The sequence below is a fragment of the Netta rufina genome, assembly GCF_964035555.1.
Source record: "Netta rufina genome assembly, chromosome: 5".
Classification (NCBI taxonomy): Eukaryota; Metazoa; Chordata; class Aves; order Anseriformes; family Anatidae; genus Netta; species Netta rufina.
In genome coordinates, this window is record NC_140128.1 from 33,883,018 (window position 1) to 33,905,308 (window position 22,291).

Sequence of the window (22,291 nt, forward strand, 5' to 3'; positions counted from 1 at the left end):
AAAAGTAGACTTTTAGACTGTGAAGATCCAAAGCCAGTTCTTGCAATTTACACGTATTAGAGAAGTTTATTGTAATGCCATTTGCTGTTCATAAAGTTGAATAGTAATTCTACTAAATAGTGATAGAAACTGACAGTAAAGGCAAAATATGCCTCATGTTGACATGTCATTCCAAGTGTGGGTGGATTTTCAGAATTTTGAACTCTTCAGCTATTAATAATCTGCTCTCTGCAGAGAAGTGTGATCTTGTAATTTTTTAGAATTAATTATTAAAAAAAAAAAAAAAAAGGAAGGAAAAAAAACTTCAAAAGGGTAAGTAGTCCCATTACTAGGAAAGAAAATTGACTCAGTTGGAAAACCTTAAGGCAGACATGGCACTTTTGAAGGAGACGCACCTTTCCAAGTCAAACACAAAAGCCTAAGAGAGACAGGGTGGAACTAGCTGCATCTAATGACTTATTTGCCCAGAGCAAGGGATGTTCCCATCTTGTTTAATAAAACTTGAAAATTCAACCTCTGACTGCTACAAAACAGAGGTTCATAGACCATTGCTGTGTACTAAAGTGTCTGGTTAAGATTCATTTGTCCTTAATTAAGATGACCCTAAATTTCTTCAGATGGTGGCTACTGGAGGGTATAATTGGAAGCATCTGGCACTTGTTCACTAAATTTAGTATGATTTTTTTACTCTTGTAAGAGATTCTTCAGTAGATAAATTCGGAATGATTTATCCCTTTAATTCTCTAGCTTTTAATAACCATAAGCTATTTCCTTAATGATTTAGAATTGCACGATGCAGAAGATAGTTAAATTTACTCTCCAAGAGATTAATTTCCTGCTTTTTCACCAGTGTTGACATTTATCCATTTTTTTTTTTAAACCAGGAATATTATGGATTTCATTTGCATTTTCTAATCATAGTTGCTATCGTTTTTAGAGCCATGAAATATTGTCTGTCACTCTGTCCTCTTTTCCGTGGAAGCAGGGATGTTTTATGGATTGCATTCTGAGGAAGATGATGCATTGCTTTTGGACATGGGAGAATTAGGAGGAAACTTTTATGGACAGGCCTGTGCCAAGCCAAACTATTCTACAAGATTGCTTGCAAGGAAACTGCCTCTTTCCAAGGAAGGCAACTGTGGTTAGATAAGCACTTTTAGGTTGGCATTGCTGAGGGAAGGAGTAGTCCTGGCTTCCTTTGTGCTACCAGTTTCTTTCCCTTCCTTTGTGGTGGCAAAGCTGGCTGTGTGAAGACAGCACAGAGCTAATCCAAACAAAAAATAACCTGGAAAAAAAAGAAGTTACTTCTCAGTTTAATCAGGTTCTCGACCTGTTCACAGTGGAGCTGTATAAGCAGCTGTGGAGAAGCTAGGTGTGAAGAGCAGGGAGGAGGACTGAGCTTTTCAGCAGATGGCCGTCTGGGTTTGTACTATGGCTTTTCTTGGTAATGACATAAAGAGCCTAGTAGGCCAAATTTACTCTTAATGCCATCAAGCTTCTGTTCCTCAGAAAACAATTTATATATAAGCTCGGGTCTCTTGTTTACAACTGTGGCATAAGCTACCAACAGCTTGCTAAATCTGTCACGTCTGGATTTAACTGCATGCTGAAGCAAAAAGATGACTAGTATATTGGCTCAAATAACGTTTTACCAAAAATACCCTGGTTGCAGGTATTTAGAGCCTCTCACTGAATTTTTGATACAGAAAGTATTAGAGATGTCTAGCCCAGGGGTATTAATGAAATCCTCTGAGGCATCAGTCCCACCCTTTTCTCAGTTCATGGTTCTTCTGTTCATCCCAAGCTGTCAGAAAACTTTTTTCCAAAAGTCCATTTATGTAACGGACAATGAAGCAGCATTTTCATCTTTTTTTTTTTTTCTCTTGTCTAACTTTCCCAAGTACGTTGTAATTTTCTGTACATAGAGAGAAGAGTTTGACTGAAACTATCCATGTTTTACCCAAACCATAGGTGTAGTAAAGCTGCTTGTCTTTAATATCTCTTTGCCTTTCTCAAGCTGTGAAAAAGGCCGTAGGGGAACCAAGAACTTTTGCCAAAAACCATTTAACCAAATGCCTAAACATATCCTCCAACCAAACTGGTAGTGCTCAGGCAGCAGCCTTGCTGTGAGTCAGACTGACAGTGCTTCTAGAACAATTCCAGTTCAGATGCTAAAACCCGGGGATGGATGATGAAAGCACCTCTGCCGACTGCAAGGCCATTAGAATAACAGAGCAAAGCACACCACTGCAGACAGGCAGGAGACTAACATTAATCAAGGTGTTCACCTGTATTTTGTATTGCAGCTTCCCCAAACAAACAAAACCACTGAAAGCATTAATCAAACTGCTACCATTGGTTCCTTCATCTTGACAGTAGCAGCTCAATTGAGAGCTGGTTAGCCTGAGGATTCTTGCTCTTTACTAAGTAATGCTATCTCCTGCACTCATCTTCTGAGCACATCCACTTGCATTAAAGTGCCTTCGTGTGGCAATACTTGAAAGCCTTCTTCAGAATTCTTTATGCCCCGTGTTTTGACTGAGCAATTTATATTAAAACCATTTCTGCTTCCCTTGCCTGTTCTCTCCCTTCCCTCTTCTTCCCCCTTTTTTTTCCTGAGTGACTGTAGGGTGAGAAAGAAGCCGTTTTGCATTTCAGTACACTTAATGTAGCCAAGAGGTTTGTTCATTGCCGCTTTGTACTTTCAGGCAAACTAGAAAATTTAGATTAATAGGTTGTTTATTCTTTTGCGTGTTCCTCAAATCAAAGGCACTGGATTGCATTATTAAAGAAGTTTTGTGTGGCAGGCTTGGAACTGTCCTTACTGAGCGGTACATGAAGAAAAACGATTGCTTTTCATCCCCTTCTCATTATGCAGACTGGCACAGAAGCGCAGTTAAATGCAGTATCGTGTACTATCACTTAAAGACCTTCCTTCTGTACAGCTGATTTTCAGCTCCAATATCATGGGATGCTTTAATGATCTGTCTTGGAACGGGAAAGGAAAACCCTAGAAATAGAAACACACATGTCTTCATATTTTAAAACTTAAGATATTCACCAATTTAATAAAGGGAGGTTTTGTTTAGAACACTAGTGACTGTCTGCCTCACAGTGCTCTCAGATTTCTTTGGGATTCCATGCATTTATTGTATGGGTTTTCATACAGTCTGGTAGCAATGATGCACAATTAGGCTTTCAGTGATAATCTACCCACCCAAATCAATGAGGAAAATATTCAATGCTATTTTGAGATTACTGAAGTATCTAGCTAGCGTTGGGTAGCTGACCGAATGTGTGGTAGTGTTGCTGATGTTCTGTACCAAAAGGGCAGCATTTTATCCCCAGGTCTCTGATTACATTAGGTGCCCTAATTCTGTTGGCATACTGTGACAGTTCAGTCTCTCTTGACCCAAAGCTTTGAAAGTGAAAAGGCTGGGGAGATGTAATTTAAGAGGAGAGCAAGATTGTTCCTGTCTCGGGTAAGTAAACAAGAGGTAAGAAGTTCCTTTGCTGTATGGGTTCTACTTCAGCTATAGCTCATAGTTCTTAGTGGGAAAGTTCGTAGTGAGAAAGGCAAATTAGCGCATTCAGGACTGCAGTTCATCATCTTAGGAAAAGGAAAGACCTCTGTTTGTGTGTTACATCAATATTGCCAGGTGCACAGTGGGAAGTAAGCACTCACAGCTAGCAGACTGGATGAATTGTTGAACTTAAGTAACTCAGTGCATCTTTCTTCCTTAGTCTCCAACCTGATGCAGGGTGGAATAATTCTGATTTTCTTGTTGCATGTTTGGTTCCTGAGTTTGCTGTACCTTTGCCTAAGCAGAACCCAGAGTTTGGTCTGACTGAACCTTGCTGCCTGTACTTCCATCCTCTCTGAAGTAGTAATGCTAGCAATAGACGCTTCCAAGTCCTCTAGAGAAAAATGTTTAAAGAAAACTTTAGAGGCTTGTCTGTAAGGTCATCTTGCCATCTTCCACCTGAGGGTCAGGCAGAGTTCATGGAGTTCAGAGTGGCTCCAGCCACTTCTACATTTCACTTTTCATGTTTGTTTGCTTCTGTATCACAGATCACTGGCAGTCTTGGGTTTTCCCTGATAAGAAACCATCTTCTTTCTCCAAGTGATCCTAATCTACTTTGGGGAAATGGGAATGCTGGTGCTTTGCTTTTTTGTTTTATTTGTTTCCAGTCTCTGCAGATGGAAGTGGTGACCTGCAAGTGTACTAGTAACTGCTGTCCCAGGTTTTCAGGGGACGGTATCAACTTTGGTCTTTTCAAAACCGTTCAGTCACCTAGATGGTTCATTCATGCCCTATCTTCTATCGTCATTATACTTGCAGACCAAGATAGCCAAGTTCAAAAGGTGATTATAGATCTCTATTTATAATGTTACACATTAACTTTTAACCTATTATTAGGTGCCCCAAGCATGAATAACTAGATCACTGTATTCTTTTCTTGTATTCCCAAAAAAGGGGTGGAATTGTGACTGAATCCCAGACTTCCTATGGCACAGCAAGCGCTGTTTGCACTGTGACAGGTCTGTGACTCAGCTGAACATTGTCATTTTTTGGAGAAAATCAGGAATATTTTTATCTTTCTGCTTAATATTTCACCTACATTAATTTCACCCTTACATTCAATGATTTTTTCTACTCTAACTTTTGGATGTTTTTGAGCCAGGTGTGTCCATATGCTGATATGTCATTATCGCAAAGTACCAATCTTGTTTGTTACTGACCAGCAGTATTCACACTTAAAAAAAATAAAATACTGCATTCTCAAGGAAGTAGTTTTATACTGGAAAGACAAATAATAAATTAGACTTGCTTGTTTTACAGAGAATGAGTCTTATGTAGTCAAAACTCCTCTCTCCCTATCTCTATTTAATATCCGAAGGCAGAAACTGTCTGAGACCACAAATTCTGCTCATGTATCTCCACATATTCCTGATATACCAGAAATTTCTAGTAGTTGTATAGCTTTCTTTGTGTTTATTAGTAGTTATAATAAAAAGCATTTTCATAGCTTCCTTTTAACATCTAGAATAGTTAAAATTTTCACTCAGACATTGAAATGAGAATCTAATCTGTCTAGCACTGAAAAGCTTTCAAATCTACACTGTATTCATGGGAAGACTGTAGAGTGGCACAGACAGCAGTTCAAAAAGAAAAGGAAATCAGAAGAAAGGCTCATTAAACTTCCAAATAATTCACTGATTTGTTATTTCAAACCTTAACTGAAAAGGAAGAAATGATGATTTTCCTTGTGCTGTGACAGTGGATGCAGAACTGTGTCCTTCATTCAGCAGAAGTCTGTTCTGGTCACAGCTGTGTATACAGAGCTGGAAGTGAAAATGAGATGTGCACATAAAGGCTTTCAGTCTATTTCCCTTTGCAGCTCTCATCTGTTTGTTCTCTAGCAAACGCCAGAAGACATCCTCTTAAAAGGAAAGAGCAAAAGTAAATAGCGAGAAGATTTGCTTCTCCTGAAAAACATGTCATGTAAAGTGACTTTCCAAACATATCCCATATTAGCGAAGATAATTAGAAACCTTGAACTTCAGCGTTTTGTTTGTTGCCCACCAACATGGATCCTCCGGGGCCCTGTTCTTTCTGTCTGTTCCTGATTCCAGGAGCTTGTAAGTAAAGCCTTGGTTTGGCACTTGGAACCAGGTTCTCAAGTCCAGAGAGTCACTTCTGTATTTCTGTAATAAATGAGGAGCTGTTTCTTGTAACGTCTACCTGCTAAACATCTTGGAATTTTTTTTGGAGGTGGAATATTTTCAGCTTTCCTTTGGGACCATTAACTATATGTTAATAATTGTATTTAATCCTGAATCTTTTAAAAGCTAGCACTACTAGTTTCAGAGCCCTCGGTATTACATGTGGGTGTGGACCTGGAACAGCAAAGCCTGAAACAGATCCAGACAGGAGATAACTCATGTGAAAGACAACTGGAGGGATGGATGTTACCTTTAAATGTGGCATGGAAGTGAGAGGAATCCGAATCAATACGTGTATATAGCATCTTTATTATGAATTCTTTTACCATTCGCTTCACATAGAGCACTACTAAAATGCAGCTACATCTGATGTAGTGTCTTTAGATACAGTTCTTTTGCCAGAAACACCAGGAAGCAAATTTTTTCCCAACAAGGCACCATGAAGAAACATTTATAATTGCATGGAGCAAACAGGACCTCAACTTTTAAGCTCTGCTTTGAAAGATCCGGCATATTGCCTTTGAGTCAAGAACATATGCTGAAATACATTACGTTTAAGTACTCCTTAATGCTATATTGCTCTATGATTTGCACCATCTGATTTTCAGACTTGTTCCATAAGTCTCACCATCAAATGGGAAAAGAAGGGCAAATGTTGCAGCAAATAAAAGGAACATGTGTTTTGTAAGTCTTTAATGGCTGGAGATGCTTAAAGAGCAGCTTTCATCTTGACTCCCACTCTGAGGGTTTATCATACTTGCATTTCCATGATGGTTTTTTTGCTGAACAGTCAGGATATTGTTGCACAAGAGACAAAAAAAAAAATGTAAGAGCAAAACCACAAAGAGTACAGTTGTGTTAGAACAATGTAAGTGAGGATCCAGCTGCTAGTAAAGGTTAATATAGTGTTAGTATGGATGGCCTCTCTTACTGTTGTCATCAAATGGGTCAGTCAGCAGTAACTGGGGTACTAGGACTCCTGCAATTCTTTTTTTTTTTTTTTTCTTCCCAAATAAGGATAGCCCTACATCTCTTAAAAGTTCTGGTTTTGTTTCATCTTTGATTCTCTTCTCAGTAGCCTGCATTGCAGCAGCAGTCATACAGGAGTTTACACAGAGTATTGATCATGCTTCCTTTAGAAGAAATCACTTGTATATCATAACTGGTCAAAAGCATTTGCTCGCTATGCTAAGCTATCACCACAATTCTGTTGAGCGATACTCCTTTTTATTGCTCCCTCCATAAAGATCTTCACACTGCCAGATGAAGAGCCTCACCTTGTTATGAGGCTGAAAGAAGATTAAACAACTGAACTTTAGCTATTTTCAGTGTCTTCAAGCAAGAATTACAGTATGGATTTATCTCTACATTTGTCCTCCAGTAGATGGCCTTTGTTTTCTCTAGAAAATCCTGTGCAGCAACAAGAGTGTCCTTTTTCTTTTGCCAACAAGAGGCACTCTTTTGTCTAATTTCTTACATTTCCCTCATTACCATAATATATGCATACCATCAGTGTTAGGACATAATGCTGGAGAATTTAGGGCATTTGCTTGAACCTTCCTCCAGCAAAATAATCTTAATTTGTGGTTCATGGTAGATGGTCCATGGAAATGTATTACACCGTAAAATAGATGGCGTTTAAGTTAAATTTTGACAAAAATGTGTGCTGTCCATGTGAAACTTCCTGGACTAATGGACATATGAAGAGTTTAGAACTTGTTGGGCTGAAATTTAAAGAACGACAAACAATTTCTATTTTTTTTAGTGAATGTTTGTGATAAGTTCTTATTTTAAAATGTAGGGGAAATACAGATAAAATTAACTTATTCCCTTCTCTCTTCTGTGTGTGTGGTGGGGGCATACTGCTCGCTAGAGTATTTAAGAGTTAAAATCAAGATTGAGGTTACAGACCCTTGGCCAAAAGCATACCCGTAAAAGGGGTGGTTGGATGCCTTGTTTCAGGTTGCTCCTAGCGCATTCATTCTGCTCTGCATTCAGGCCAGTTCTGTAGTGGTAGTCATTTATAATCATTAATCTAGCTCATTGTTATTGTAATGGGCTGCAAACACTCTCTGTGGAGCTTACATGCTCCACTGCCTTTCCTTCTAAATAACCAACTGGTGACTTCTTCTGTCTTGTCATTAACCGGCTAACCTTTCTCCAACCAGTTCTCTTATTGACTTGTTTAGTTCCAGGTTCATTTTCTTCTTAGGTTTTCACACTCAGAAAAGAGATCTAGTGTCAGAGTGTTCAAGAGCATTATACGTGACAGAAAAACATTGTCAAACCATGGCTTCATGTACTCCAGTGTTTGTTTCTATGAATAGAGGCTTTAACTGTTGACTCAGAAGCTCCTAAAAAAGAGTTCTTTCACACTGTTTCCCTCAGCATTATAATTAGTAAAAGAAAATTGGAGAAAACTAGCTAACAGTCTGGGTGCTTAGGATTGTACGGCATAGTTTGTGGAAAACCCTATATATAAATGTACTGTGCAGTGCAGCCAAAGAATGGCCAGGACTGTGAATGGCTTCTGGTTCTTGGTAGGTTCATGTTTAAGTCAAGATGTTGACCCAGGTGGACACAAGTTTACAGAGAAAGATGTGCCAGACCATTCAGTGCTTTGTGGGTCACAGCTAGCTTCATCCACAGCGAGTTGGCTGCTTTGCATAATGGCATCCTAAATTATGCTGAAATGTTTTGTGAGCCTTCCGTAGGGTGCTTGTAGCAACTGCATTGTTCCCTGAAAGCCTCTTCTGAAACAGTAGATAAAAGTCCAAAACATTCCAGCTTCACTCATTGTTCTGGGGAAATTGTTGACTGTTGCACTTCATGCTTTGTATGTGCCATGTGGAGTCTGAAACGCTTGGGAAATTCAGTGTATTTGAAATACTTGATTCTACTGGAACTGGTTCACCAGAACCTTTTGTTGGTGTTTCCTGGAAAGGTCAGGCTAGAAAGAAACTGTAAGTCAAGGAGTTCTTTGACCTGAAATTGCTACAGCACTCTGCAGCATTTCCAGAGTTCATCGTACGTCCTTTCTTTCCTCTTTCTAGGACAATGCCATAGCTTTTCTTCTGCTCCCAGACCCTCTGTGCATGACACAGATGAGCTGTCTGCCAGCCAACTACTCCTTAGGGCTCCCAAAACAGAAAGAAAATAGCAGGCAGTGACAGAAGACTCTGTGCCTCTCCTTGGCCATGGTCCTATTACTGTCACAAGACCTAGTGTGTATCTGAGGGGGGGTTGTACGTAAGGTCCTGTGTTGCATGAGATGCAGCTGCATACCACCTGCCCTTTGCTCTGCCCTTCTCGTGATGTGTAGCTCTGAATTCTTTAGTTGTTTTGAAGATCTTAAGCTTAATGACAACTTGTTTTCTTGAATCGAGCCTGAGCCACATCTTGCCTAAAGATTACTGATGCTGTTTGAGAGATCGGGGAAATGTTGCTGGTCCCCTCCAGTGAAGTGTTGCCGGCATTCCTGTAGCTCACTATGAAGATTGCTGTGGGTCCCGTTTCAAGTGGTTGAGCAGTCTGCCCCCCAGATGGCCAGAACTCCTACGGGAATGTTTGCTCCTTATTGTTTACACAACCACTTAGCTCTGGCATTGGATTGATTATTTGCTCAATGAGAGACTGAAAGCTCCTCAAAGTGAGGAAAATCAACTGGTGAACAAGAGTGAAGCAGTCTCTCTCTCTTAAGTCACCTATCCTTTGGAAGATCTGCTAGCTGCATCTTCAGGGACATGAGGGTGAAATGAAAAAAATGGTTTCGTAGATGGCACACAAAGAATGTCAAATGTCACAATGTTTTAGTTTTAAATTAATCTCACTCTGTAATTATACCTTATTTCTGATTTTCCAGTTTATCTGTATTAAGAGCCAGTCCTGTTTTGTTTTATATTTGCTATACGTATATTTGGTGGATTAAAGTACTTACTATTATCTGGTGTTGTTTCCCTTGTAGGTACCTACAGGCTGAGGATTACCAGGGGTAATTTCTGCTTGGTCACAGCTTTACCGTTACCCAAGAATATACAGCATATTTATTATCACACTCAACTTCAGATGTTAGGGTATGCTTAACATTTCTTACTTGGCTTTTTAATGCCTCTAAATATGATGGAAAGCCATAAATTTTTATACTGTAGTCCACCAAACCAGCTTCAGGCCTATGTCCTTTGAAGGAGGCTAAATGTCCTTTTGGATCATACTCAAAGAGCTGAGCATATCTTTAGGATTATCCATGCTTCTGAATATATACAGAATTATCTTTGCAAACATGAAAGAAGGCTGCATGGAGAAAATTGGAAGTCTATGCAGCAAATAAAGTTTTATCTACTATTTGTTTGCTGTAGTCAGCAATAGATTGAGAAATTTAAACCATCCCTTTTTGTTTGTTGTCTTCTACTTCTGAAAATACTGTCAGAAGTAGTGGTTACGACTTCTTTCTTATTATTTGCTGTTCTTGCACTTCAAGAACTCTGAATTCTTTAAAATTCAGCTTCATTCGAAGTCCCAGCCTATAGCTAAAACACAAAATGGAAGAGTTAACATTGCCTTTAATATTTCATCGGGTAGGGTTCCCAAAGTCGGTGGAAAGTTCATTCTTGAGTTATGTTTCAGACTGTCTGTGGGTTCAGGGATGCCACACTGATGATGGCTAAACTCTTCCACTGTTGGAATGTTTTCTTTACAACCATGAGAGCTGAGAACATTTTTTGTTTCTAATGAAAGTTTAAATTCTTCAGTTTCTGGATGTGCCATGCTAGCCACATAAGCATGCCACATGATAGCTTTGGACTGTACCTTTGGCACAGCTCATCCTGCCCTGACTAACAGTCGCTCTAAGTAATTCTGCCACATGAAATGTTTCATACTGCAGGATAATTACAGGGAATTTGAAAGGGACTAGAGGATGATTGAAAGTTTGCATAAACAGCAAGATTCTGGATTTTGGGGATAGAACTGGAGCAGTTCTATAGAGATTCGTGTCTTGTTTTTGTTAATCTGGCAAGTGGCTTATTGATAAAAGGGCTCAAGATCAAGGGGCAGAAAAATAATCGCACTATCTAGAGGATTTTATTTAAAAAAAATATTCTTTAACTCACTCAAAATGTGGTGCTACTGGAGCTTTGCCCATAGTGAGCCAGCTGTGAATTTACTGTTCATATGAACTGTTCAGGTTCCCTTCAGGACTAATGCTTTCATTCTTTATTTCAGCTGCAGCTGAATCTTTTCCTTCTTACCTGAGTGCCTTCAAACTAGCTTTCTGCTCAAGCACGGTGCTAATCCTCTCGAACTGTTCTCTCTTTCAGCACTCCCCCAACAAATCTTTTTAGGTCAGTCTGCTTTAGCTCTCCACTATATTTGTCCCGAGTCTGACACAGGTTGTTCCAGGCAAATCTCACTACATCTCTGTCACTCTTTTCTTCTTTTTCACATCCAAAGCTGGGTCTTTCTACCTCTTGCCATCAGGAGTCACCTAAATATACTACTGCTCGCAGCTGTGCTCCAAAACACCTTGTGAAGGCTAGCTGCCTGCAGCAGCTCTCTCACATCTGGCTCTGGCAGGATTTTGCAAATGCTCTCAGGTCAGTAGAGGCAATCCAGCATGCACTCAGTGCTTCAAGTACCCTTTGGAAAGAATCCACACACAGAGCCAAACTTTAGCAACTGAATTCTTCAGTTATCCTGCCTGCCTCTGCTGTTGTGTCAGGCACAAATCTTCCACGGTCCTGAGTCTTCCTGAGGATGCCCTGGGATCCTTTCTGGAAGGACCTAAATGGTATCTGTGGAAAGAGCAGATGGGATTCATGAGTTGCCTGCTTGGATATAGTAAGGATGCCAGAATTTGAGTCTCAAGAGTGTCTGATAGCAGAGTGTTAACAAACTGTCTTAGCAGTGTAATGCAAATTCAGCCAGCTGACCCAAACCTACTTTTGATTAGAAAGATCATTAATCGTATGACAATAGGATTGCATATCCTGGGCTTATGAATTAAAACACCTTAAGCAGGGAATTACCTGAGCCTGTCTAGGTTTATCTCTGCTGAAAAGGGGAGGTCCTGCTCTCCCTCTACCTTCTCTCATCTCTGGACCTCTCCACAGCTTACTTTGCACAAGCTTTTATCACTTGTTTTTGAGAGTTAGTTCAATTCACTGGCCCAGGGGAAAAGTTGAGTTTTCTCCTACAGGGTCTGCTGAACTGCTGAGCTGGTACCAGGGGTCGTTCAGAACCATGTGGCCAGCTCCAAGAAGGGGAAGGGGAAGAAGGGTAGAGGGGACCCTTTCAGTAGGAGGAAGGTTTTAAACTGTCTTAGCTGCTTCTTGACCTGCTCCATTAGGAAGGCAGAGGTAATGCATCCAGTTATTAAAACTAGTCCTTTAAAGCTTCATGTCCAAAATTCCATGTAAAGCACAGGATCTTGTGTTGATCCGTGAAACAGATCTGACCATTGCACTCTATAAAATATTTGCTAGAAACCTTCCTTAGGGGGAAGCTGGTTTTGAGCTAACCTGGCAGAAATCTTTGGCTTCAGTACATTTTCCTGTCACTTAAAAGTAACTCTTAAGTCTCTGTGAGTTTTCTTTTGATTTTCTCTGCTCTTAGGACTATTTTCTAACTTGCTTGAAAAATAAAGAAAACAAGTTTTTAAAATAAGACAAATGCACGTTCTGGATATGGTTTCTGTTTATTTTATAACTCTTCTTGTCATTAAAAAAAAATTAGTCAAAGAAACAGTACTTGAATGCTTTTATTTTCTTTAAAATTCTTATTAATTCTTCGAGTTACAGGAACAGATCTTTTTCATGATAATTCATAAAATCTCTCAATGTCAAATTTTATAAATGATTAATAAAGAAGGATTTTTTTTTTATTAAGCTTAAAGTTTTATGAGGAAGAAAGGAAAGAATGTTTGCATTCCTTTTCCTTGAGTTCTCGGTTTTCTGTTTGTTATTAGTGCTAGATGTATGGAGAGGTAAGGAAATGAGGCTATCGGTATCCTGAGAGTGAGACGTGCAGAGTGCAGCCTATTGCTCAAATGAGAGTTGTGAAGTTGCAGTATTATCGGTAGATGTGTTTATTTATTTATTTATTTGTAAGATTGCAGCTCCTATAGGCAGCACAAGAACACCTAGACTTTTATTTTTAGAGGCTTTGTTTTCATTCTTTACAAGGTTACGAGACTGCACAGATATGGAGAGAATCCGAAGAATGTGATATTTGTACCAGAAATCCTAAAAATCTAAAGGCCGAGAAAGACTCTCCCAGCATTTAAAATTACATTTGATTATTTATTAGGCTGTTCTGTTATATTTCTAGGAGACTGATTTACAGCTCTCTGACTTTATGGCTCTTGAATGACATCGTGCCTGTGGCAGAAAAGCAGTCTGTGGAAATGTTGTGTCCTACCATAATCCAGAGGGGAAGGCTACATTGCTGTTCGGGTAGTTGTATGTGAAATACGATGGGAATAAGGAACTTCAATTTATATTCATCAAGGAAATCCTCCAGTTTCTGGGGAGTTACTAATATGGCTTTTTGGGTCAGATTTCATACACCAACTGCGATAAATATTCTTTTACTGCTTTTGGCATATTTATAGCTGTCATAGTGTTGTGACAGCACTGTAGATAGCTACCCTTTGTGCCGAAAGCAGCCTAGATATAGCAGCAATGACTGCACTTCAAGCTAAGTCCTAAATATTTATTGGCTTCCTGGGTTGATTTTACAGCCTTCACTGAGCTCCAGGCTTCTGTGGCTGGGCTGCTGTCAGTAGGAAAGAACTGGTTTAAGGATGGCTCAGGTGTGTGTGTGCTGCACTCCGTTCAGGACACTGATAGCAGCATAAACGCGTCATTTAGCGTTCCTCAGGTCTGCATCAGTTTGCGTTAGGTGCTGCCTGTCAGCTACACACACACAGCAAAGGAAGGGGGTAAAAAGAGCCTATGTTTTAAAAGCCAGGGTAATATGAAGTGGCTGCCTCCATATTTCTCAACTGTGGGGCCTTTTTTATCCAGAAACCAGTGTTTGTGTTCCACGACTATACCACATGGACAAAAAACCTTTTCCCCTGTGTCTCTGAAATGTAAGGATGAGTCTGCCCCAGGCACTGAAGGCCAATAAACTAATCATGGGCAGTAAGAGGTGGTAGGGAACAGCCTGCATTTTCCTAGTAGCACAGGAGCAGCAGGCTGGGCAGGAGTTTGAAGACCAGCACAGCAAAAATTGAGATTAAACAGTTGAGCTTCCTCTGCAACTTCAGCCATACCCATTTACTTTTTCCTCTACTTTTTCTGTTAAGCCTCCCAGCTCCTCCTTAGTGGACTGCTGTTTTAAAATCACTCTGGAGTTTCTTGATTAGCTGTTTTACAGGAGAAGAGCAAAGCATTATTTTCAGCTGTAAATGAACACGATTAACATGCAGATTGCAATCAGTCTCTCTCCATCCTTAAGCACACGGTATGACCGAGTTTGTTCCACTGCGAGAGCGTGGTAGAGTGCTTATAGCTCGCTGCCCTATGCTATGGGGTCAGATTTAAACTCTGTGATTTGCTTCATTTGTTACTGGAACTTGAGATGCAGTAATTTGTGGTAGCAACCAAAGTAGCAGTTGTGGATTCCAGTTTTCACTCATTCTGACCGGTACCTTCCTCCTTTTCTTTCTTTCTTCATCATGCAGCATTGAACACTATTTACTCAGCTGTGGCCTGGAGACAGGAAGGAGCAATGTGGTCATGCACCAAAACTGCCCTTGTTTATTCCAAGCAGCTCTTGGCAGACAATATGGTGCATGGGCAAATGTAATTTTCCGCATGGGCTTCACTGACCTTGCCGTAGGGAATAGGAAAACAGTCATCACAGCAAACTGTAGACACCTCCTAAGGTCTGCGGTGATCCCCCTTCCTGTGTAATAGGTACCCATCCGTAGTCTGAGAAATTGATATGATTTATTGGTCGGATGCCTGGGGTGTCTACGGGCTGAGCTGCGTTCTGGGCTGAAAGAGCCTGCCTGCGTGCTGGATGACTCAGCTGAGGGTGCCCTCGCTCCAGGCACAAGCAGCGAGAAGGAAGGAGTAAAGACTGAGCTGCTTTCTTTACAGCAGGAACTTCTCTGCACCGCTTCGGCTCTGCGTGCAGTTCCCATCTAAACAGACCGCTTGCTCAAAGACTCAAACTGCAATTAGTGAATTCACGTGTGCTGAGAATACACATCACCTGCTGATGTGCTGGCTGGAGAGGTCTCTGCCGCCCTTTCCCAAGGTCCTTTTGAGCAGACTTGTGCTTTAGCTGGATGTAGCTTTGTGGTTTTGTGATGGAGGAGTGAGGATGATGCCGTGACTCAGTGCAAAGAAAAAGGAGAAAAAGACCTCATAAATGATTATTAAGTTTTAAAAATACGTTAATTCCAGCAAGTGAGAGATCTCTATGCCTCAAAACTAATGCTTGCTTAGGGCCCAGTTACTCTTTTAAGATGCTTTTATCTAGAAGCCTCAGAGACTGTAAGGATGCATAAACAGGAATTTGAACTTAAGCAACCCAGAAATGTAAACTGAGCATTGGGTAAAGCTTCCAAATGGTGTGACTCCTTGAGGACCAATGTGTAAACTTTTTAGAAAAAGATCAAGATTTTAATGCTCAGCATTATTCAAAGCTAGATTTAGAAAGCCTTCAAGAGTAGCTGTTAGAGGCCCATGCCATTCTCTTCAATTATAACAAAGTGTCTGTTTCTAAAGAGCCTTTTTATGTCCAGCTTCTCTGGTTTCCCTAACCTGCTCCATGTGCTGAGCTAGTTGAGGATGATTTCATGAAGCTTGCATGTACCCTGTAACTGCTCGGATTGCTTCTTTAAGAACTTAGGACCAAAATCTCTACTGCTATAAATGAATGTTGGATTAACAAAATAACTGAGAAGAGTCTTTTTTTCTCCATGTTGTTTCACAAAATAGAAATAGTTGGCTGAAAAATTGCAAGTAGCAACTTCCAAGCTCAGATATATGCTGACATATATGCAAGCATCTGCAATGAAGGGCAGCCTCTGAACTGTGCTTAAGTAAGAAATGACAATAGAAAAATGTTACAGTGCCCTCCATATTCTCTGAGACATCTGCCATTTCAGCGCAGTCACAGAAATTGAATTCAGCCCAGTGTTCCTATCGGGGAAGAAGAGAGATTCTGATGTACTTACCCCTATAGCAGAATAGGATGCACAGATCCCAGCAGTGCTGTTGCAGTTCAGCACAGGCTGGGACCTCCTTCTGTTACAGCAGATTTCTGGCTGCAGAGTTGGCTTTTCCAGACAGTGCAATTTTTTTTTCTACTCGTTATTCAAAATAATCTCTTCATAGCATGACCCTAAATCTAAGGTGCTTTGTGAGATAGAATGTCCTCCTGAGAGCAGTGCAAAGTATGGAATTCTAGACAGCATCCATAATGGATGTTGAAGAGCCTGATGACAGTGTTTTTCAGCTCTAGAGTTTCCTGAACAGAAGAGAGAAGTATTCGATCTTTCCTTTTTTTCCTCCACCTCCCTTGCTAGTAATGTAGGCAAAGGAAAAGTCTGTAGCCTGATTTTGATGACAGTCATCCTGCAATGTTTCAATAGTCAGCATTGAAAACGTTACTTTGGCTGGGCTGGATGTCACAGTGAAATGTCCTTTGCTATTGAATATCTGCCTCTTGAAACAGACAGAAGTGTAGTATTCTCTCTCCTAGTTTTGTGGAACTATCATGCTTTGAGATATGAAGAAGTCGTGGCTATCACCTGGAACGAGGTTGATTATTTGGATGGGAGTTTTGGGGCTAAGGAAGGCTAAGACGTGTCCGTGGTAACAGACCTGATGTTCTGTACCTCAGCCCTAGTGCCTGTGCCCTTTGGATTCCCTCCCTGACTACTGCTTGGCTCTACTTCCACCCCTGGCTCTTTCTTCCATACTTGACATTCTTCTGTATATAGAAGTACTGCAAAATTGCTGCTGTTCAGCTAGTCGTCTCCGTAAGCCCAGTCCACAGGCTTTTGGACTGTGAACATACAATCATGTAGGGCTTTTTGACATCAGTATGTTTCCATTCCCTTGGGATCCTATAAAGTTCCCTAAGATTCACCTCTATGACTCCTGCTGAACCACAGAGAGCTTTCTTGACCAGTCTTTCACAAAGCAGCTCCCTAAAACATGAATCATTTGATTGCTTTTCTTGTGTTTTTTGGATCTTTGTTCTGTGCTTCCTATAATAGAGTGACCAGATTCGTACACGTTATTCCAGAAGAGACCGTCCAGCTGCCTTACCGAATACCAAAGTAATAACGTCTGTGGTTTATACACTGTAGCCTTCCATATACAACCCCAAAACCTTGTTTGCCTTTGTTACTGCTGCCAGATGTTCTGTGGACGGTTTTCAGGCTCATTGTGGTGAATGTCGCCATGCCAGTGAATTTCAGCAAATTTAAGCAACTTTGAAATGATTCTTTTTTCCACATGGTTATATTCAAGTCAAACCAAACTGTGTTGTCACTTGAAACTGCCCAGTTTTGGTTACCTCTTTTTCACACTGAATCACCGCTACCTGTTACCGGTTTCTCTGAGGGAATCTCTTCAGGAGCATTTCCCCTTCATCAGGCCCCTTTCCGATTGCCTGGGTCACTGGCAACTCCTATCTGCAGAGCCCAGCTCTGAGGGCCTGGGGGATAAGGCTAGCAGTTTTGGTGTCAGAGGTATCCAGTCTGCTTGAATTGAGAAGAGAAGAGAGCTTGATTTCTTTCCTAGAAATGAAACAAGGGGAGGGAACAACCTGTAAGAGAATTCTGATGTTCTCACCTCTCTTTTTCTTGCAGATTTGCTGACAGCACAGGAATACCACTGCCTGCTGCAGCTGCTCTGCCCTGACTTCCCAATGGAACTCACCCAGAAAGCAGCAAGGTTGGTCCTCATCGACTCTTTTAAGGCAAGATCAGCCCTACACACATGGACTTAGGAACTAGATCTGTGGGTAAAGATATGAACAGGGACCTCCAGCTTTTAAGATTCTGGGGAAAAGCTATGTCATGATTTGAGATTAAGAACAGAGTGTCTTTTTTCTAGCAATGAGAAAGAATGTGTATTTATGGTATACAAGGACTGAAATCTCAGCGCAGAATGCTGCTGTCGTCTCTAAATTCAGCAGATGAGTTGCATATCAAAAATGTTAGTCAAAGTGATTTTAACTGATACCATTTTAAACTCTATTTAAAATAGTTTACCATTTTAAAAATGTGTTCCTTCCCCTCCAGCCTCCCCAGTTTCCTATGCTTGATCACATGTAAAAAAGGTACTAAACTCTGAAGGATTGTTTTAAAGTACTGTAGCTAAGAACATGGTACCTAATTTGTTTGAAATTTTGTTTTAATCTAGACAAGGCCTAAAGCAGATAGATGGCTCAGGGCACTGATAAGGTGATATGGGATTTTTTTGCTGTTAGTGCTTGCTGGTTCCAGTCCAGCCCAGGCAGTTGATTATTAACTATCTGATAGTGAAAATGTAATAAGGTATATACATCTGTTGGGGTAGGGGGTCAGTTCAGATCTCAGTAGGAGCACACACACGTATACATAATCACAGCAAGATTACTAAGTACTTTCATTCCTAGCCATGTCAGTAGAGGGGGCATGGAAATTAAAGGCTTTTCATATATATAATGCTATATAGATATAGCATTGGAAACAGAATCCCGGCATGTGATCAGGATGATAGCTGCTGCCTGTGTTGCTCATGGCCTGCATAATGAAGAGGTCCTCGTTTTCTGTCTTTGATGCTGAAGAAAGATAACAGAATGAGAGTCCCTTGAAAAGTGTATTAAGAAAAGAGAATGAAAAAATGTTATCCATCTGCTAGCACTTCCACGTGGCTGATTCTCTGAATTCTTCCCAGGCTTCTCTGTTCTGCTCTCCGAACTGAACCTCAGTTAAAGCTGTGTTGCTTCAATTAATACTAAAAGAGGAGCGCTACCATTCCCTCTAACTCATCAGCGGGCCTTCTGGGCTCTGCGGAGTACAGTTGCTTGGCCCCCAATGCCGGGCTAAGAAAGAATGCTGACCCTGTAGCAGGGATCTAGCCGCTGCTTCCTTTCATGGAGGTACTGCAGCACCAGTCCGATGTGCGGGTGTGCATTTCAGAGAGTTCCAACTGAGCGGAGCAGGAATTTTTGATGGTGCATGAAAGGAGTCTTCAGCGTATCTACACATGTTATGATGTTTGTGTCAAGGAATTTAATCCACAAGGCTGTTGTAAACTAGAGGCCCCATTCAGGGGCCTGCTGCGCTGTTGTGCGTGTGCCTTAGAGACAGACAAGCCAGCTTTGGGAGCAGGTGTTAGAGAGAAATGAGATCTCTGTCTGAGGCACCCCGGCTCAGGTGGGGATGACCTCACTCTTGCTGTTGGCTGGCCAGAGATTTACTTAAACATTGCTGTTCCTCTGTTACAAGATAATCTGGTTGAGCAATTTTAATAAAACTCATCATGTTTCTCAAACATCTTTCTCATTGCTTCTAGCTGCTGCTCTCTCTCACTCGTTTTCCTTCTTCCTGCCCCATGCTGCTGCTTATTCTGGTTCCCACTTCCTAATGTCCTCCTCGGTTCCTCCAGTCAGGAAGGTGAGCCCTGCAGGCTGCCTTCCAGCACTGCTTGCTTACATCCTCGCGGAGCAGGAACGGCACACGCAGACCTGCTGACATCGCTCCTCCTTCTGTCCACACACCCCCAGCAACTTTGGTGCTGATTTGCCTTGGGAAAGGAATTAAGTGCAGTGGTGCCAGTAGCCCCAGCGTTTGCTGGTACAGCCAGGAGCCGTGTAATTGTTGGAGCAGTCGCAGTTGCGGTCCCAGCGCTGCCTGGCTGAGATGAGCTCAGAGCACAGGGCTCTCCGCTTGCCCACGAGCTGTTGCTACGCGCTGATAACAAACACTGGACGCGAACAGGACCTGGAAATGTCAGAGCAGAACAGAGGCTACAACAATATAGGTTTTATTAGCATTACACCAGAGACCTCCATCTGTCTGTTCCTGGTGCCACACAAATGCAGGGGTCATAACCCCCTAAAAAAACCCAAGCTATAAGTGAGATTTCTTGGACGTTTTTTTCCCCTTCAAAGGGCCATAGGCATTAGCAGATTAAAGATCTTAATCTACAGGGATACCTTTGATCTTCAGAGGCACCTTCTGGCTTTCTGAATCTTGAAATTGCGACAGGGCAGAAAAGGAAGGGATTTTCAGGTTTGGTGCTGGGATCTCAGGACCTGTACCTGAGCACTGACTCCTCTCCTGTAACAGAAACCCACAGAGCTCACTGCCTGCATTACAGCAGTGGGAAGCAAGTAGCTCACAGGTCCCATGCTGTTTTATGCAATATGGGAGCTCACGCTGCACGGGTCACTGCTAATAGAAGTGTAAAAGATTGCCTGAGAGTGCAGATCTTGCTCTTTTTGCATGTTCCATTTATTTTTGCCTCTGTGTATCAGTAAACTAACCACGTCCCTGAAGACCCATTTGAGCCAGCCTGGCCTTAAGACACACAGTGTCAGTTAGCCCTTAATGGTAGCGGGGAACAGTAAAAGTCCTTTCAACTTGCCTGCTCTAGAGTTTGTCCTGGGGACATCCTGTCTAGTCTGGGTTTCCGAGATTTTCACCACAGTCAGCAGATGATAAAGTTCCCCCACTGGCACAATAGCAAAGCTTCCCTGTCAGCCAAACCCGCCTGAACCCTGAAAGACCACTACACCCTTACCAGAGTCCCTGAAATGGAGGCATCTTTCTTACATCCTTTCCAGAGTTTCTCCTTAATTTTCATTATTCATTAAGTGCTGACTACTAACCTCGTAAGTAAGTCTGTGCCCCTAAGGGCTTAAAATCTAATTTGGACAAGAGTGAATAAAGAAACTGTTGAAATCTCAGCTACCTGATGAACTCTTTTGAGTTCTAGTTCAGACTTTTCAGATTTCATCCTCAGTTTAGCTCCTGCTGGCTAGGTTACAGACCAGCAATGGCTGGGATTCTCTCGCTGCCAGATACTTCAGGGAAGATGTACAGATATGTTGCATGTGATGCGCTCTCAGCTTCCCTGGCTGCGCAGTCAGCTGGCTATGTGGGGGAATAGCCAGCTGCAGTCAATCTCCTCATAAATGATTGTATTGGATTTAAAGACTTCTCAACATTTCCGGAGTGCAGGCTCCTGGGCCAAGTGGAGTCAGTAACCCAGCACCAGAGTGCACCTGCTTCTATTTAGACGCTCCTCCGTTACATATGTGCCGTGCAGCCCTCCTTAGAGGCTCCTTGCTGGCTCTAACAGCAAGAAATGTTAAATTCTCAGACCTCTGCCCACTTCCCGATGCTCTTCTGTAAGTAGCAGAGCGGGACTTCCTGCTGCAGGGCACACCCATCAACCATAGCTTTAGATTTAAAACAAGTGAAATTAGTTGATTGTTGTGAGGGTGATGTAATATTGTCTCTCCACAAAATAAATGTGTAAAAAAATCTCTCCACTATTGTTCTCCTGTTTCTCCAGGATGAAGAAATGCACTGGTAAAAGCTTTGGAGCTCGTGCTTTGAGGGTATCTGGGAGACAGACCATTATTTCAAAGGAGGGAGTGCAGCTTCTCAGTGATGTGGCCCATAGCATTTCCAGTGCTTAAAGAGTGGTTGGAAATGCCAGTAGCTGAGCAATATTGCCTGAGAGATGAGGATGCTCTGCCTGCCAGCTTCAAAGCTATTTCCTTGATGTGGCCACTGACAATCTTAGTAACATGCTTATTAGTGAGAATTAAGCACTGAAGCTACTGCTTCTTTAGACAGGAGGAGGAGGAGGCTTCTGGAACATAATAAATAAATCAGAAGCACTTTGACATCTTCAAAGGGTTTTGTTTTAAATACTGGCTTTTCTCCTGGGGACCCTCTTAGCCCCAGTCTTTCTTCTTTGAGATAATTAATTCAAGCTGCTCTGCATGTTTGATTTTGCCACAGTGAACAGAACTGGTCTGAGTGGCGGGGAAGTAAGCCTCTTGCAAGATCCTCTAACTCTTCTAGGTCAGCCTCCCACACAGCTCCCTGGAGTATTTTACACGAGACATAGCAGTGTTTCCCCAGCAGTGTGTTCAGACCATTGATGCTGCAGGAGTCGGTCTGAGGACAGCATTTGGCCCTGCGTTCAGAAGTGTCCTAGTAGATGGCCCACACTTTGGCTGTAGTGAACTGCTAATCCTCCTTGTGTGATATCCCAGATACTGACCATACAGGGTCAGTAGACCTGTTTCTGCTTAAAGCTGCATGGTGGTCCAGAAAACACACAGCTGAAAGGAACCACCAGCCACCTTTCTTTAACATCCTCTGAGTACTGTTTTTTTTTTCCTGTCAAAGTGCTGTGTTTCCTTCTGCTTTCTGGTCTCAGTTATCGCTGATCAGCTTGTTTCCTAATCCCTGGTAGTGACCAGAGCATTGTTTTCATTTTTATTTTTATATTTTTTTGCCCTAACTACTTAGTTCTGAAATCCAGCGTTTTTTTCCCAAAAGGAGGAGGTGGAGTTTGCTATCCCTTGTAC

At 41.6% G+C, this 22,291-nt stretch overlaps 1 protein-coding gene across 1 annotated transcript in view; it reads left to right on the forward strand.

The window, feature by feature from the left end:
- Positions 1 to 22,291, forward strand: part of CSTPP1 (centriolar satellite-associated tubulin polyglutamylase complex regulator 1) — a gene marked incomplete at both ends in the record, with an annotated part of 77,118 nt that overhangs the window by 46,461 nt on the left and 8,366 nt on the right. The window contains one exon of the mRNA XM_084288380.1: positions 17,562 to 17,646. Within this exon, the coding sequence (XP_084144506.1) occupies positions 17,562 to 17,646 (85 nt within the window). The remainder of the gene's footprint in view (positions 1 to 17,561; positions 17,647 to 22,291) is intronic.